Genomic DNA, 16,745 nt, shown 5'->3' with positions numbered 1-16,745 from the left:
TATGCCTTTAGAATGAAATTGCTGGAGAAACCTAATGTGCCCAATACAAACAGAAAAAAAAACCACAAAGGACTGCGTTTTAAAAAAAAAGGTACCGTCCATGTGATCACTGTGTCCCAAAAGGTGTTGCAAAAACAGTTATTACTTCACTAGCTTTACTTGGTAATGATTTTTTTTTTAATTGCCGATTTAGATGCACACATTGATGAAAGCTATATGAAGTCACATATTAGTTGTCATGTCTTCTGTTTGGATCTTTCATATACCACAAGCTTGAGTGGAGCTATCTTTGCTTGGGCTGCATACAGGTATGCAGCATTGAAAGACAGTGTCTGGCACAAAGAACGCTTGAGGTATATCTGTATGCAAGTTGCCAGCTAAAGGGTTAAATGGAATCCTTGTTCCCTCAGCAGTGAGGAAACATCTGTCAGTGGAAACCTGTGTAGTGAACTGCCTGAAAAAAAGTAGACCACTCAAGCCAGCATATTATTTTCTAAGAGAAACAAAAAAGGTTTCTTCCCTCTGGGCTGACAAAAGCCGCATTTTCAGTGGGTGACAATGCAAACATCAGCCTGAAAGGAGTATTACTCTGCGGACAGCCACGCATTCTGCTGTCATTAAAGATTCATAGCAGGGTGAATATGTAATAATGAATGTGCTGTTTCCACTCGAACTGGAGAAGTGTGTTCTAACCTACAAGAAGGTATGAGCAGGGAGCCATCATAAGGAAATATGACAAGCCTTACCACATTATCTACAATGGTAAGACAATACACTGAGAATCAATTGCAAAACAATGGATCACTGTTAGCACCATTGGGTAAAATCGGTTCCAAATCTATTGTGTTGCTACTATAATGCTCTAAATAGCTGTGGACTATAGGTTTTCTACTGAACTATACAATGGGTGTAAAAAAGATTCTTGTTCGTGCTCTTTGGATTTAGCCTGCTGTAAAATTGATTAAATACATCATTTCAAACAACACTTCCTGATATAGATGCATCATTTCTATTGTCACTTTTCCAAGCCGTTAAATGACGATCAGTACAAATGGTGACCACAGTTGGTACTAGAAAGCTGTCCAGTGTCTGTGCTCATTGATGCAGGAGTCGCATAGTATTTTGTAAATTCAATGGCAAAACTTTAGACCAAAAGTCTTTCTAAATGTCCTTAAATAAATGAACAGGACGATACATCTAACAGTGTTCATAGTTCTAGCTCAGTACTTCCACAGCTTTGACGTGGTGGAAATTGGGAATTTGGCTGCCCACGCTAACCCTGCTCCCTATCAGTGATGTTACGGCAGGTGCTTCATTTCTTTCTCCATCCCCTGTTGTTCTGATCAACACGCCTTTAAGAACATTAATAGAGACTCTCTGGATCAAACACCGCTGAGGAATTGATCTAAGAGTGCTTTTTCTAGCCTCAGATCACAGATTCACCATTACAATTACTTAATTAGGTTTGCTTCTATTTCCTTGGCACTTATATTACAACAAGTAAATCACGAGCGCTCGTTTGCTAGCACACATGCCACCCCCTGAAGCTGGTGAGGTAAACTGCAGTAACACTAAATCCATTATGGATAAAGCATTAAACTCATCCTTTTACAGGAAAATTCAGTTCAGAGCTGTTTCATGCATTAAATGATCGAACACAAAATAAAGTGCACTAAAGGGACAGAGCAATTATTTTTTTTTTTTCATTAAGCACAATAATACTTAAAATGCATTATAATTAATTTCTCCATCCATCAAGTTAAGACATAAAATCTCCAGTAAGTAATGTCATCTTGGAACTTAGTAAAACAATTTTTATACCTCTAAAAATATACTGGGTTGTATAAAAAAAAAAATTTAAAAAAAGGAAAAGAAAATGTGCACGATGCAAACTATAACAACCCTGTTGATAAAATAACAAAGTGTCACTACATACTCTTGTTTAAATATTGTACAAACATGTTGGCTATTTTTCCAGTATTTTCTGTGGGATGCATCTTGGTGTAGCTGATAAACTGACGCCGCAGTTTTCGTAGCTCTGCCATGTTCAGGCTTCTGGTCAGCTCAATGTATGAAGAGGTTAAGGCAACAAAATAAATAAAAAGGAGGCTCAAGATGTTTCAGGCATTCAGGTCATCAAAAACTGATGATGCTGTGCAAATAGTACACACTTACATAACAGATTTCAGAGTCAGTCAAGCCCAGAATTACACACATTAGTCTCCAAGTTTACAAAATAACTATGATTTCATCTTTGTCACCTGAAATAGGAGCGACATGAATGCGCTCTAAGTGCACTGTGTGAGAAAACGCTCTTCTTACCATTTCTTTATAATACATGTGCAAGCAACAGCATCCTGGAAAGGAATCCTGAAACTGGGCAAGACCCAGTCTACTCATGGAAGAAATCCCAGTAAATAAACAGAAACATCTTTCCTTGTTTAAGCTGTGCATTTCGTCAAGATGATGTCACACCTGGCTGGCTGTAAGATCGATTGAGCATCTCTTTGTGAAAATACCTCAGCAGAATGAATGGATCGCTGCTTCTCATTGCTTTAAAGATTTGAGGACACGTGGAGATGAGCAATCTGCAAGTCTCAGCAAGGATATTTTCTCCAAGGCTTCGGGTACAGCTATAAGATCTCCAGGGACGCTTGTCTTTTGTGCATTTAATACAGCCTGAAATAGAATGGACGGCAATTACAATTAGCTTAAAAACCCTTCTGCTAATGTTATTAGATTAAGCACTTCTACTAATGTCATTAAATTTACTCAATCCACTACAATAAGATTTTCCAGCCCTTAAACAAAATGACCTTTCAGGTTTACACAAGAAAACGTATACTTCAAAACACTGAGCCTACCGCCACCGCATCCTGGGTAACTTTGTCCAATTCGTACAAAAAGTTTGAAGATGAAAGAGGTTGCTACAAGAAAACAGAAATGAGAAACCATTTTGTTGATCAAGAGAGTCCTTTTTTTAATTTTTTTAACACAATCAATGCAATACAGTAATTGGGAAATGACTCATGCTTTGAGTAGACTGGTTGGGGGGGGGTGCTTTTTGGTGGAAGATAGCATCAGAGATTGTTTCAAAAGGTAGCGTATCGTCTTTCTGTATGGTAAACAGAGGGCTGTCCTATCTGTTCTGTGAGTCGGATGCTTCAAACCTCATAACAAGGGCATCTAAATTGCAACATGTTTGTACACTGTCAAAACAATGCTGTAATTCAAGTTGTTATAGCAGAAGTCTTAAGGGTTAAACTGACATTTCATATTTAGTAGACATTGCTACCGTAAGTCCAGCGTTAAATAACCAACACTTACATTTGTTGGGTGTACTGTTTTTCACATGCTCAGTCATTGTTCCACGCAGTGCTAACGTCTGGCATCAAGTAATATATCTACATACGCAAACATCAAACAATTAGGCAGGGCCACTTTAAAACAAAAACCTTATCAACTTTAAACCAAGTCTCTTGTGGTTAGAAGTTCACCAGACACCATGATGTTTACAAGCCCAGTGCAGACAACTGCCATGTTTTCAAGTCCTAGCCATATGAAAATAAGGATGGAAAGAAGACTTCCATTGCATAGCAGTTTGATCCATTCCAGATTTTACTATGGAGTTTAATACGACACCCCTGAGCTTCTTACAGATACATTGTGGTTAATCAAGCTCTTAGTAAAAGCTGAAATGGATGAAACTGCTATGCAATAGGAGTCTTATTTCCATCCCTGAAACATGTTTATACACAACCTGAAAATGCAGATTAGTGACCATGCTTAAGGAGATGTATGTGAAGTGAGATCAGAGTAAAAAGATGACAGTGTGTCGTTTCTTTAGTGTTAACAGGCTTCTATTTCTATTTAAATAAGTGTGCCAATACTACACATACCCTTTAAACAAATCTAAAACAAAAATGCTAAATCACTGAATCAGAGAATGACGTGTATAAGCATTTACATTTAAATCAATTACTCGAACCACTGATAAAAATCACTGAACCATAATGCAATAACAAGCAAACCAGCTACTTACATACCAGACAGTGTGGAGCCTGTGCGTGTTTGATAAGACAAAAAAGTTCATATCTGTAACCTGAAAAACAAAACAAAAAAAAACCAAGATAAAATACTTACAACAAAACAACGACTCACTCTGCAAATCCTCAGGGAAAATAACACAGCAGTCAGTGGAGAACTGGAGAAAAGTGTTACTGTGGTTATAAACACCAACAGGTTTGTAATATCATATGTATTGCTCCGATAGGTTTACATCATGTTAAATATGAATAAATCAATACCGAGATGACTTATTTGCAACGTTATTGTACATTAACATACATCATGCCTTTATACTTTGCTTTAATTAACCCAGCAGAAAACAAAATTTGGATGCCTAGTGCAATTATCAATTTAAAATGAATTTCAGCTTTTTCTCACCGGATCACCCCTGCTGCAAAGGATCCCCCCATATCTGCGAATACGTTCTTGTTATCTTTCATCCCCAAGGATACGACTCATTTGTCACTGCAGAATTATAACTGGATCGTTACTTCCGGGTGAGTAACACTACACAGCAAATTCACATAAAGCTACTTACATTTCCTTCCAAACTAACACAGGTGTTAAATACAATGATGCTAAAAACATTGTCTGCCACTGCTCAGCATGCTCAGTAAGGGTTCTGGGATGACACCTTCTCTGGAATGCCATGTGCGGCAGGACTTACTTTAATTAGACTGATTTCACAGTACATGTGTGAAGGAGCAGGAGGAAACCTAACTCTCATTAAGAAACAGTGAGTGGCAGGTGTATCTGTATCTCTGGTCTAATTTGAACCAATCTTTTATATTTATATTCTAAGTGAATATATTCCAAGTGAATGGTGATGTGTCATACGGTATGAACATTGTTTTGTACTGACTTACCTTTAATGTAGTTGAGTGAATCTAGAATTACAACATCATCTTTGTTAACTTTCCTAGTAAAACAAAAAAGAAAAACAAGTACAAAATTATCAACATTCACTTCTAGGACAAATGTAATTTTGTGATTCTGTATAATAGACAATACAGTATCCTATTTTTAAATACAGTTTAACATGGTCCACAGTTTAACATTAGGTAGTCATAAAAACCCAAACTGTGCCCATTTGTCATTTGAAATCATGGATTATGGTCAGTTATATATTATAGATGCTCAGTGTAAAAACACCCACGCTTGTTAAACTTCATTCACTATTGCTGTGTACATCTCCTGGCTAAATAATGAGAAGAACGTCTTAACTTTCAACGTCAGCTCATAATTCACCCCTTAGGTTTTTCTCTTTCTGGGAATCTGTTGTAGAAAATATCCCTGGGTCATGAGAATGGGATTGATTCCAACATTTATGTAACATCCCACACATCATTAAACAGTCACACAACACACAAACATTGTGATGATACTGAAATGGACATAGCTGGGCCCAGGTGAATCATATGATGCTGAAATAACCGATTAAAAGGGCATTTGAACTTTGACGGTTATCCCTCTGGGCTTATCAGGCTTAGCTGAGGTTATGAGTGGTTTTGAGCAGTTATTCTAAATTTTTCATTGATTATTACTTAATGTATCCTGGGGTTGATATTACCGAGACACACTTTGTATTGATTTATTCCCAATCCTAAATGGTCAGATGCTGAATATGTAACACACAGATTCCCTGGACCGTTTTTTTTTAAATTTAAGTTCATAAATGTGTGTGTGTGTTTTCTTTAACAGAGGTTAAGATTAAGCGTTAACCAGCTAGGTTATAAATACTCCGAATAATTAAGCAGTTTGACAGTGTTATACAGATTTACATTAAGTTCGAGGACACAAAAAATGTTATATTGATCGGTTTATTTAGAGAAATGGAAAAGGGGGTTCAGGTTGCCGTCCGGATTTTGAAATTCAGATACTAAGTCCAGCCCGTGTTTTATTATACCCACCCCAACTTCAGACGCTAGTCAACATTTATATTGTTAAACTTGTGACTTGACTGTTGATATAAATATTATTATAATTAACCTAACCTGGAAAGCACTAGTAGTAGCCTGATAAGCAACTAGAGTCAATCTTAATGACCGAGTTTTGTTCAATTCCCACAGTCTCGTCTCCCACGACGTGGACTTTCCTGTCCGTGTTCCTCAGTATATAGTCTTTTAAATCTTGTGTTCTGTGGCTCTTCCCGCTACAAGGAAACCCACACATCACTACCAGCGGCATTTTACTTAAATTAAAACAGACAACTATGCGCTGAAGATGGGCGATACTCTTCGTGAATATGTTGACTATCAATAAGCAGCCATTGTTACCCGAAAGCATTTGCCATCAACTTCAGTCAGTCTGTAGTAACGTGTAATGAAGTTACATAATATGCATGTGTGTAAGTTTATACATATATAATAATAACAAAATCTAAATATCGGCAGTATTCTATAATAATATGTGTTTTTTATTGATAAATATTGAACATCATTTGAACATTAATATCATCATTTAGACATTTTAAAATTTGTATTCCATCCAGTGATGATTAAAAAAAAAAAAAAGAAAAACTGTGTTAACAAATATTTGTTTCATGACAATGTAATTAACCAAATGTGATTTTGAAACATATTTTTGTTATATTCGTCAGGGCCAAAATGCACAATTAAATACTTGGAACCGGATTTTTTTTTTTTTTTTTTTTTTTTTTTTTTTTCAATTATTAGTAATTTAGATTATTTGTTTGCCCTCCCCAAGAGTCATCTAGTCTCGTTTAATGAAATTAAAATTTGATCAGCTCAAAAGGTATTTTTCCACAGCTGTTTTACTCAACTTCTTCAGAAAGGAAAAATACACCTAACAAAAATGCAACTTGGGCTAAATATCTTGTGAGAATCTATAACGGTCTCTGTCCAGTAACCCCTATGTCTTAAAAAATCCCCTCACATTAGTAGTATTACCCGTGACTACAATGCTGCACATATAACTAATAAGATTCCTTTGCAATCTTCCTTCATGCACAGAGCATTGCTTGTAGAATTTCAACTGGTTTCGCCCTTTGCCTTTTCTTTGCTATTCATGTATGCTGATTGACCTAAATCAAAGTGTGGATAGGCTTTCCCTGTGGGGCAGATCTTCATCAGTGTTCCAGCATGGCGTTGAGGGGACTGTGTAGCGTTTGTCCTTTTGAAAAGATGTCTACTTTCTGGATATAAAAGATATCACAGCCCTATTCTGAAGTTGAGCACAGGCACCGCTTCACCCTGGTGGTTTTGTAAAACCCTCAGTGATATAAATGGCCTTATTACAAACTCATGTGGCACTAGGAAGCGCCTCTTCCCTGGAGAATAACGCATCTGAGAAATGCAGGTGCAGATGGTACTTTGGAATTAATGTTTTTAGTCTGTGTGGGTTTAAGCATCTACACAAATTAATTTCAATACTAATTGAAATTGCACATGCAATTTAACAAGTGCGGTCATAATGCAGTTGTGGTTTTCTCATGTCCCAGTGTGGCTTTAGTGAATAAAAACAGCACACATTTTTGGAGTAGTTGAACTGCAGCATGTATATCACAAAGAAATGGTAAGATTGTATTTAAGTGTTAGCATTCACTGTCAGCACCACTTCTCTGCAAATCACGTCATCTTTATTCACAATTACATCAGAAGTAATGCAAAAATGGTCAGAAAAATATACAGGTAATAGTTGCTCCCCCTTTTTAATAAATTGATGATAGATACTATATAACAATATTACAGATACAATAAATGGACAAAGGACAAAATATAGCTACAATAAATGACAAATACAACTGGCTCAGACTAGTTGCTCAATTATAAACAAAATCCTTTTGAAATGTCTGAAATCCGCCCTCATGGTATATATATATATATATAATAGATATATATATATATATATATATATATATATATATATATATATATATATACATACACACACACACACACACACACACACACACACACACACACACACCTATAAGAATTGGGGGAGGGGTGGTGTTTCCATCACTTTCAGGTGTTTTGAATGTAGTTTTCCAGTATCTTCATTAATAAACCAGTCTCCTGCAATATAAAGAATGGATTTTTTATGGAAAAGGATGGCTATGGACATTTAGGACAAACAAATCTTCAGTGTAGGAGCTATTTTTTAAATGTTGTCGTTTTTAGAATGGTGATACGGTGTAGCCCATAATCTAAATGATCAATATTTATTATGTTCCTTATAAATAAAGGAAAAATAACTAATACAAAAGCAGCAGCACAGTTTTCACTATTAAAATTACCATAACAATCCCCCTCTAAGTTTAATCGGTAAAACCTATTGAGCAGTTGGGGTCGCAATAACTTGACATCTCTCGTGTCTCGGAAGCGGGTATCTATTTCAGTAAATCGAAATGTTTGGTCTCTTTCTCTTACCTGGTCGCTTACGTCTACTTTCCCTCTAGTATCCTGCTGCTGCGCTTTCAGGGCGCTTTTCAGCACCTCCTGTGTGATGAGCTCCCAGATCTCCTGCGCGTTCATGTCGCTATCCAGAGCCTCCCTGAGCGAGTTCACAGACTGCTGGTCAGGCGAGTCAAATACCGGGCTGTCCAGCACACTCTTCTTACCCATGAAATGGCCTGGAAGGGAACAATGGGTTTGTTGGACTTCAGAAGTGACCTTAAGGTTTCATGAAGCTACACATGGCAATAATATATTTAAAATCGAGAGAATGACACATTGGGAAAAAAAAAGGTGTTTGATACTAACCGGTTGCCCATAGGTTTCCCCTCGGGTTAACGTTAATCTTTGCAACTTTGTTTCTCAGTTCAGTTAGATCTAAGCTTACTGATGTCGTCACCGAGATGTAAGAAAATAGAAACAAGTAAGAAAGGAACCCGAGCTGGCAGATCCGGTGCACTGTGACTTCAGACATTTCTCCTCAGAAACAGTAACGGAAAAGATCAAGAATGTTCCTGTGGTTGCTGCTTTGCTGGAAGCTGTTCTCTCTCTGTGGAGTCTCGATAACTTTCTAAGACCGAAGCTAATGAGAATGTCCCTGTGGCTGCATCAGTGGGTGCTCTCTTCACTGTCAAGCGGTCTGCTCTGGTATTTATATGGTCCAGACAGGGGTGGGCTACTTCTGCCGCATTAGAAGTGATGAAGTTCGTACGCAAAACGGGTTGCTACAAACAATTTTACAAACAACATTGGGATTAAAGCCAGGTTTTTTGAGTGATCGATTCCATGCTGGTGTGCAGCAATAGACAAAGAAGAAACTAGGAGGACATAATTTGATAGACTGTAATTTTCGGATGCCTGCGCAATTTGAGCATAATTTGTTTTTCCTCGATCAGGTCATAAGCAATACATAAAACTAAAACATAATCTAAAAGTATATAATTTCTTAAAATGTATTGCATTTAATGATAGAACACATTCATTATCAGCGATTTGAAAGTGTAAAATGTACCTTTATATATCACACTGACAATGTTTTGGACATTAATATCGATTTCGTTAATAGTACCTGTTAGCCTACGTTTATACTCTGAATACTAACTGCAATGACTATATGAAAAAGACATTTAATTAACATTAAATTAAAAACATGGGAAGATGACAATACCGGAAAATTATTGTATGAGTTAACCCTCTGTAAGCCAAATATTAAACTTTGTCTCATATATATCATCTTATGCTATGCTATGTATGTTATGACACAGATTAAGATATATAGATCCTCCAGTATTGTTACTGTATATACTATATATATATATATATATATATATATATATATATATATATATATATATATATATATATATATATATATATATATATATCCACAATTGGGGCATTTTGCTTTAAAAAGATAAGAGGGTGTCACTGTGTACCACTGTGGATGCACAAACACTAATAAACAGGGCTCAGGTGGTAGACTGGATTAATACATTATTTTTTCTTGGGCTGTCTTGTGTATAGAGTAGAACTGTGTGCTAAGTAATGTCCAGTAATTACAAAGCTATCCTAAACTTATGTAGAGCTGTCATGCATACTCAGTGGACACAGCAATACGTTTTTTGGCTTTAAAAAGAACTGGACGCGGTTTGACAGGCTGCAGAGATAGTTATTGAACTCACTGCGAAATATTCTGTGTATTATACAAAGAGATAACTGTAAGGCAGAACAGTAAACTGAAACAATAAAACAAAATGAAGTGCAATAGCTGGAGAAATCTTCTTCAGTGCTATATCTATTCCTGGATACCAGACCAGGAACACAATAAATACACAAAGATAAGCAGACAACAGAAACCAGCAGGGGTTCAAAGTGCAAATGCAGTCCATTATCAGCAACAACACATGCATCTCACACATCCACGGGAGGTTTGACTTGGTCCTCACTATGACAAGTTGAGATTGCAGTCTGGAGCCTTGCATTTACAATGACAACATGACTTCTGCTTGTGATGTCCTCTGGATGACTAAGACATGCATTGACTGGCAAGCTACAGTATTAAGGAAAAGCTTTGCTGTTTTTGATTGGATTCCTGAGTTCTTAAGTCCTGAGGGCTTGCACTGAAGCACGACACCACTTGTTCTCTCCATCCCCTTCTTTTTCTGCTAAATGTGTTAAAACAGTTTCAAGGAGTTCAACTCTAGCTTGAGTAACAAGAGCAAGAACTTTATTTTGGACCTCATTGTTTTTTTTGTTTTGTTTTTTTAAATCTACATCCACTCCATGGAAATAGTTTCATTATTTCAGCATTGCAGTAAAAAAGTGTGAACCTCAAATGAGTAGTTGGCTAATTCAACAAAACACAGGATTGTCCATAAATACACAAAGCTGTGTCAAGCTTTAAGTATAATAAGATGGTAAATTCCTTCAAATAAACATTCTTGGCAGACAGCTCTGAAACTGGACATGAAAAAGGACAGACTATACAAGATGACAGAATATATGTTAAACATATTTAAACATATGTTTCATATATTTAAAATAGAGGTTCAGCATAGGTCTTATCAAGCCATGTAATTAAATAAAATAGTTTTTAATCTAAATTGATTAAAAAGTAACAAATACCAAAACGGTAACTTTAAAATATAAACATGAAATATTTAAACTAAAAGTTGCAATCAAGCTTTTAAAATGTATCTTCAAAGCTTTTATAAAGCCGTCTGAACTAGATAAAAAATTTTTAAAAAAAACTGGCAAAGAGCGCCTCCTGTTTGTGTAGATTTAATGAAATGTCACTCTCTCCTAACAAGTGTTTGATCGCCTGCTGCCAGCCCTTCTCTAAGCAATGACTCTTAGAAAGGTGTGCCAGGCATATCAGCCAGTGACAATTTGTTGTCACCCATCCACTTATGCATTTCAAAGCAGTAATCATGCAAGGGCACGAGAGAAGAGAAGCAACTGGCATCATTCAGTAATGTGGTAGAGTTGGTGTAATAATGATTTGGTGGGGTTGTGGAAGGTGTATTACAGAGATGGAGAGGAGTGCTAGAAAACGTGGGAAGTAAGTACGATGTGCACATCTAGTGTTAATAATCATTGAAATACAAGACAGTCAAATAGTTTGGGAATAACTTGAAAAGTTTATAGCACTCCAAAGAAGGGTTAGGTTTTTGTTTTGTCATTACTTTTGTTTTTGTGACAATAAAAACCTTTGATTTAATGCAATTCAACATGTCCAACCGTGTTTGTGCGTCTAGCAATCTTGCGCCTTGTCAGCCACTGTACCCCCATAAAACTGTTCAGTCACATATAATCACCTCTACTGTCAGGGAGCTTGGAACAGAACAAGGCCAGCACACCAGCATCCTCTTTCTATTAAAAATAATGGCTGTTGATACATTTATATTATATACTGTATGGCTCTGGGGGTGTGTTGCATAGAAATTTTATAAAGAAAAAATATGAACTGTTTACTACAAAAACTGTGCAACTCTGATTGAAGTCACATTATTGTCTTTCTGTTTCTTCCTGCAGTTTTTTGCAAAGTAGCCCCTACTTCTTGTAAATCCTTATGCAGAGGCCAATTAAAGACAAACTGTGGCAATGGTACCCTTTTAGCCACTTTACAAAATATATATTTCAATAGATACATACAGATTGTTTTTCAGCTTATGTCGAATATTATTGTCTGTCTAATGAAATTGTTTTTGCACCCTCATTAAGCCAAGCATCACACAATTGCTATTCAGAGTATTATGTGGATTGTTTAGTGTTTTGGTTTAAAAACATATTTTAAACATAAACACGGTAAAGAAAGAATTCTGAAATATTGCAAGCATTGTCTGAACAAGCACGCAACTCAAGAAATTACTGGAATCATTTTGCACCAAGAACAACATGTTTAGTAGCTGACAACTGGATGCAGTGGTACCTATGAAACATAAAGAAGATTAACATTAAAGCAGAAAGATCAGATTAGGGCAGCACAATAAAAAAGGTGCCATAGCTGTCATTGCTCTCATACGTTTCTCTAATACTCCTGGGGACTAACTGTCTTGATGTAATTACGTTTATAATGAATAATACAATATCACCCACAAGCGTCATGATAACTAGACCAGAAAACCCAGCACACTCTTTTGCAGTAATAAACACCTTCGTTACTGCAGGCTGTGCGTGATACAATATGCATGGCTTCCAATACAGATCAATATAAAGCTCCTTCTTGAAAAGTGTAACTCTAAGTAGGTTCTTTTTAGTACAACTGAATATGCCACTATGTTTTAAATGTACAGTAGCACTGATTGCAGTGGCGAGTCCTTCCATGGTTTTCATCACTGTCTGACACTCACTGATGTTGTCAGTCTTGGTTTGGAGACACTATGAGGTTGAAAGTTCTCCATTCCCAGTGCAATGATATAAATCAAAGTCCCTGAAGCACTATCAAGTTTCTCTGTACCGTAACACTAGATTTCTCTTTTAAAGAACTTACAAAAAAACATAGAAAATCTGGTTTATTCATTTGTAACTTTAAAAACTGGCCACACAATGAATTCACTTGGAACAGAATCTGTCACGGAATTTATAGGAGTTTGCATCTGAAATGTTTTGTGTATTTGATAGTCAAAGCATGTGATCTACTTTTACTTTAGCAGATTCAATCCACTGAGAATGTACAAATAACATGCATTTTATAGCTTTTATTTCTCAGGTTCAGAGAGCATTGAATTTCTGCATTTCAACAAATAATTCCTCTCTACTTTGTAAATATTTTATAACAGTGCAATGTGTATTAAAGAGTAGCTGTCCAGAATAATGCCCCCAACATCCTCAGGGCTTTTATTGAGTAAGGAACAATAAAATCAAAGAACAGGTAAAACAAATTGTAGTAGGAAAAGACGTATTGATCTTTGATCCATTCAATACAGATTGCAAGCTCACAGGGCTTGAGATACTGACAAATGAATCTCAACCAACCTCATCTTTCACAATTATTCTTCGATTGTCCAATAAGCAGATTTTGCCAGACCAAAAAATGTTTTGAAAAAAAAAATCCAGAGGGGTCTTAAGTCAAATCTAACATTTTTATCCCACTAGATTTTTTTTTTTTTAAAAATGATGCCTAATAAAATACAGGTGTAATATTTCCACAGGATACTGAGTGAAATTATTTACATCATTTTCACAATATATTAATTCATTCAATTGTAGTACATTCTGATTCAGATTAAGTTGATTTTCTCTTTTTGTCTGACATATCCCTAACCATTCAGTAATATACATTTCTCTCATGAGGGTATATTGCATGTCATAAGCCTAGCTCCTAGAAGTACCAGTATATTGACTCTTCTTTTGCTTAGCCAGGCACTGTGATTTGTCAAGACAAGCATGCAATGTCATGGCAAAGTATCAATCAACACACTGGAAAGTGAATTACATTAAGCAGCTATCGTTTCATAGCTGTAGAGCCTCGGTTCTCTTCCAGGGCGTTCTTTGAGGGCAGCATCCAGGTGTTCACATCATCACTTTGGCGTGACTTAAAGCCGCAGTGACTCACAATCCCGTTCACTATTATTAGCTATACTCCTGCATTTATAGCAGGTTAATTGACTACATAGCCAGGTTTTGAGTCCGGTCCGTTTTGTTTACTTTACCGAAATCAACCACCGACTATCAGACAGTGATTAACAAATGAAATAGCGCGATTCGGTTTGGTAACCGTAGATGGAGATTACCAAATCTGACCATTGTTGTTCACACTCGTAACTACAAGTGTAATGCATGATTTCATCTTCAGTTAATGATAATATATATATATATATATATATATATATATATATATATATAATATATAAAATTCAATTTTACAAGAAATACGGTTGACTGCTAGCAGAATAAACAGACCTGCTTAGAGGATAAAGCTTGGTACCAGATCCATTGTGGTATTAGGAATACTGGGAATACATTTGTTTTGGTGGTGTAAAAAAAAAGACCTACATCTTTTGAACAATGGGAAGTTTTTAGGGGACAAAAATGCCAAGAAAATGAGGCATAAAAATGTGCTGCATGTAAAGGATTGTTTTTTTGCTTAAGAAACTGGCAAAGGGATAAGCCCTGAGTCTACAATGAAATTAAAACTGAAGTGCTGCTTGCAAAAGCATTCCAATAACTAATAACCATGCTTTGATAGCATATTAGAAGCATCTTTAAATAAATGTTGATGCAAACTTACAGTACATTATGTTTGTGCATTGTCCTGACCTAACCCAATTGTAATCAGTCTAGTAGATTGTACTGTCTGTACTGTAGCTATGCCTGTGCAGACCGCTGTGTACTGATCGAGGAGCTAGGATTGAATAGTTTCTCTGAGCTTAGACTAAACAAGATTAACACAGATTGCCCACGAAGTATTAGAATGTATTTAAAATATATTCTGATCATTCTTAACTATTAAACTCCCAATAACACAGAGTGTTTATTTTTGTATTTCTCAATGTATAACAAACAAATAATTTCTGGGTGGTTTTATATCCCCAATGGTAGTGACTTGAAAATTAAAAAGGACTTGGCACACTAGGAAATCTGATTTTTCTTTCCACAGTTATATGACCACCATTAAATATTTCTCACCTTGAAACCATTGCCAATATATTTCTTTTTTAGTCAAATAATTGCTTGCTAAATCATTGCAGTTTGAATTGAATGCACAGGGAAATCAAGTCAAAGACAGTAGACTCATGAAGTCATGAGTCATGAATCATGAAGTCTCATGTTGTGGAGTTTTTACTTTAACTGTATACCTTGGATAAATACTATATAACACCCATGGGTTAGACTTCGAGAGGGTTGGTAACTTGTTCTAACTTTTCTGATGTAGGACAGAGTGTATAGGAATTCTGAATGATTCACTGTCTCTTGACAATCACGGGGCACCAATCAATCAATACTATACATAAAAAAAAGCATCATATAGTCCACAATTTTTGCAGAATATTTCCAGAAGGGGAAATTGTAAATAAAATAAATCTTATGATGACTTTTTTTTTTTTTTTTTTTTTTTTTTTTTTTTAAACTATTGTATTCGTTATTACTGTTGAATTGAATTGATATAGTTTGGACCAATCAGCAATGGAGGCTCTGTGCAGTGTTGCCCTTAACACAACCCTTTATGCTATACAAAAAGTATCACTCCTGCCAGTTGACTTGGTTATACAAATCAATTTGTTCTCAGCTAACCCAATTTTACAATCACATTGAAAATGGGATTCTTTTCAGGCCTGAGGGGAAATGTGCAGGACCTGAATAACACAACTTTGTGCTACAGCACTTGCACTCGAAGTGGTTGCAACAGAACAAAATCAATACTAGAGTCAGCAAGGCTAAGCAGCATATGCACCAATGGGACAATAAACAGCACACTGCTTAAGAGTTTTTAAAGCGGATGTGCGCTTGATTGAAAATAAGAGAACAGGGACATATCTGTGAGAAATTCACATTTCTGATAAAAATCTGCAAATCAACTACACACCCCTCCATTAGTGTTTTTATTTTCGACAACTACTATATCTATCAACCGTTTTTTTTTCAGTAATCTACCAGTCGTGGTCTGAAATGTATTTGGAAATCAAAAACACAAAAAAAAAAAAAAAAAAAAGGAAAATGTGTATTAGATTCTACCGATTCATTGGGGGTACATTTTAACAAACTACATCTTTAAATATTTTAACAGTTTGGTCATAATGTGACTTTGCTCAGCAGACTGAATTGAAAAAATGACTGACGGTGGTCCCATGGGGCTACCTCTTCAACAGCAGGATATTTTCTCTAATAAATGACCATTATTATGCAGATATGAACTCAAAATAGCTTTTGCCACTTCTTTCTGTTTTTTAAAGAAATGTTCCATTTAATCCACTGGGTAACAGAAAGCCTAGTTTCTTAGCAACAATGAAGTGAAAAAAAGAAGACAAAAACATGACAGAATACAGAATCTGTAAATTATTTTATTTGTGTTTTGGCCGATCAGATATCTGATAACCTGGGGACACCATTGCTTGTGTGGTGCTTTTAATGGACAAGGCAGTTTAATGCTAGTCAAAAGCTGCAACGACTGACTTGTATCGACAGAGTAATGCAACACCAGTGCGCTAGCCCTTCGGAGCAGGGGTGGGGGGTATCTCCAATAAAATTAAGACCCTGGCTTTAGCTTTTAATATAAAAACACTCATTGATTTTCAAAGAAAAAAAAAAAGCACGATTAAT

General features: G+C 36.0%; 1 protein-coding gene and 1 pseudogene across 1 annotated transcript; both read right to left on the bottom strand.

Annotated features, from left to right (window-relative positions):
* Positions 1 to 1,878: 1,878 nt before the first annotated feature.
* Positions 1,879 to 6,255, bottom strand: LOC121294358 (annotated as a pseudogene).
* Positions 6,256 to 7,948: 1,693 nt separating this feature from the next.
* On the bottom strand, positions 7,949 to 9,125 carry LOC121295110 (bombesin-like). Its single transcript, XM_041219515.1, has 3 exons — positions 8,793 to 9,125; positions 8,460 to 8,662; positions 7,949 to 8,105 (listed from the first exon to the last, which is right to left on the bottom strand). The coding sequence occupies exons 1-3, from the start codon at positions 8,956 to 8,958 to the stop codon at positions 8,055 to 8,057; spliced, it is 420 nt and encodes a 139-aa protein (XP_041075449.1). The 5' UTR covers positions 8,959 to 9,125; the 3' UTR covers positions 7,949 to 8,054.
* Positions 9,126 to 16,745: the final 7,620 nt, after the last annotated feature.

Source organism: Polyodon spathula, chromosome 19, assembly GCF_017654505.1.
Source record: "Polyodon spathula isolate WHYD16114869_AA chromosome 19, ASM1765450v1, whole genome shotgun sequence".
Classification (NCBI taxonomy): domain Eukaryota; kingdom Metazoa; phylum Chordata; class Actinopteri; order Acipenseriformes; family Polyodontidae; genus Polyodon; species Polyodon spathula.
Note: the sequence above shows the minus strand (reverse complement) of the source record. Positions and strands in the feature narration are given on the sequence as shown.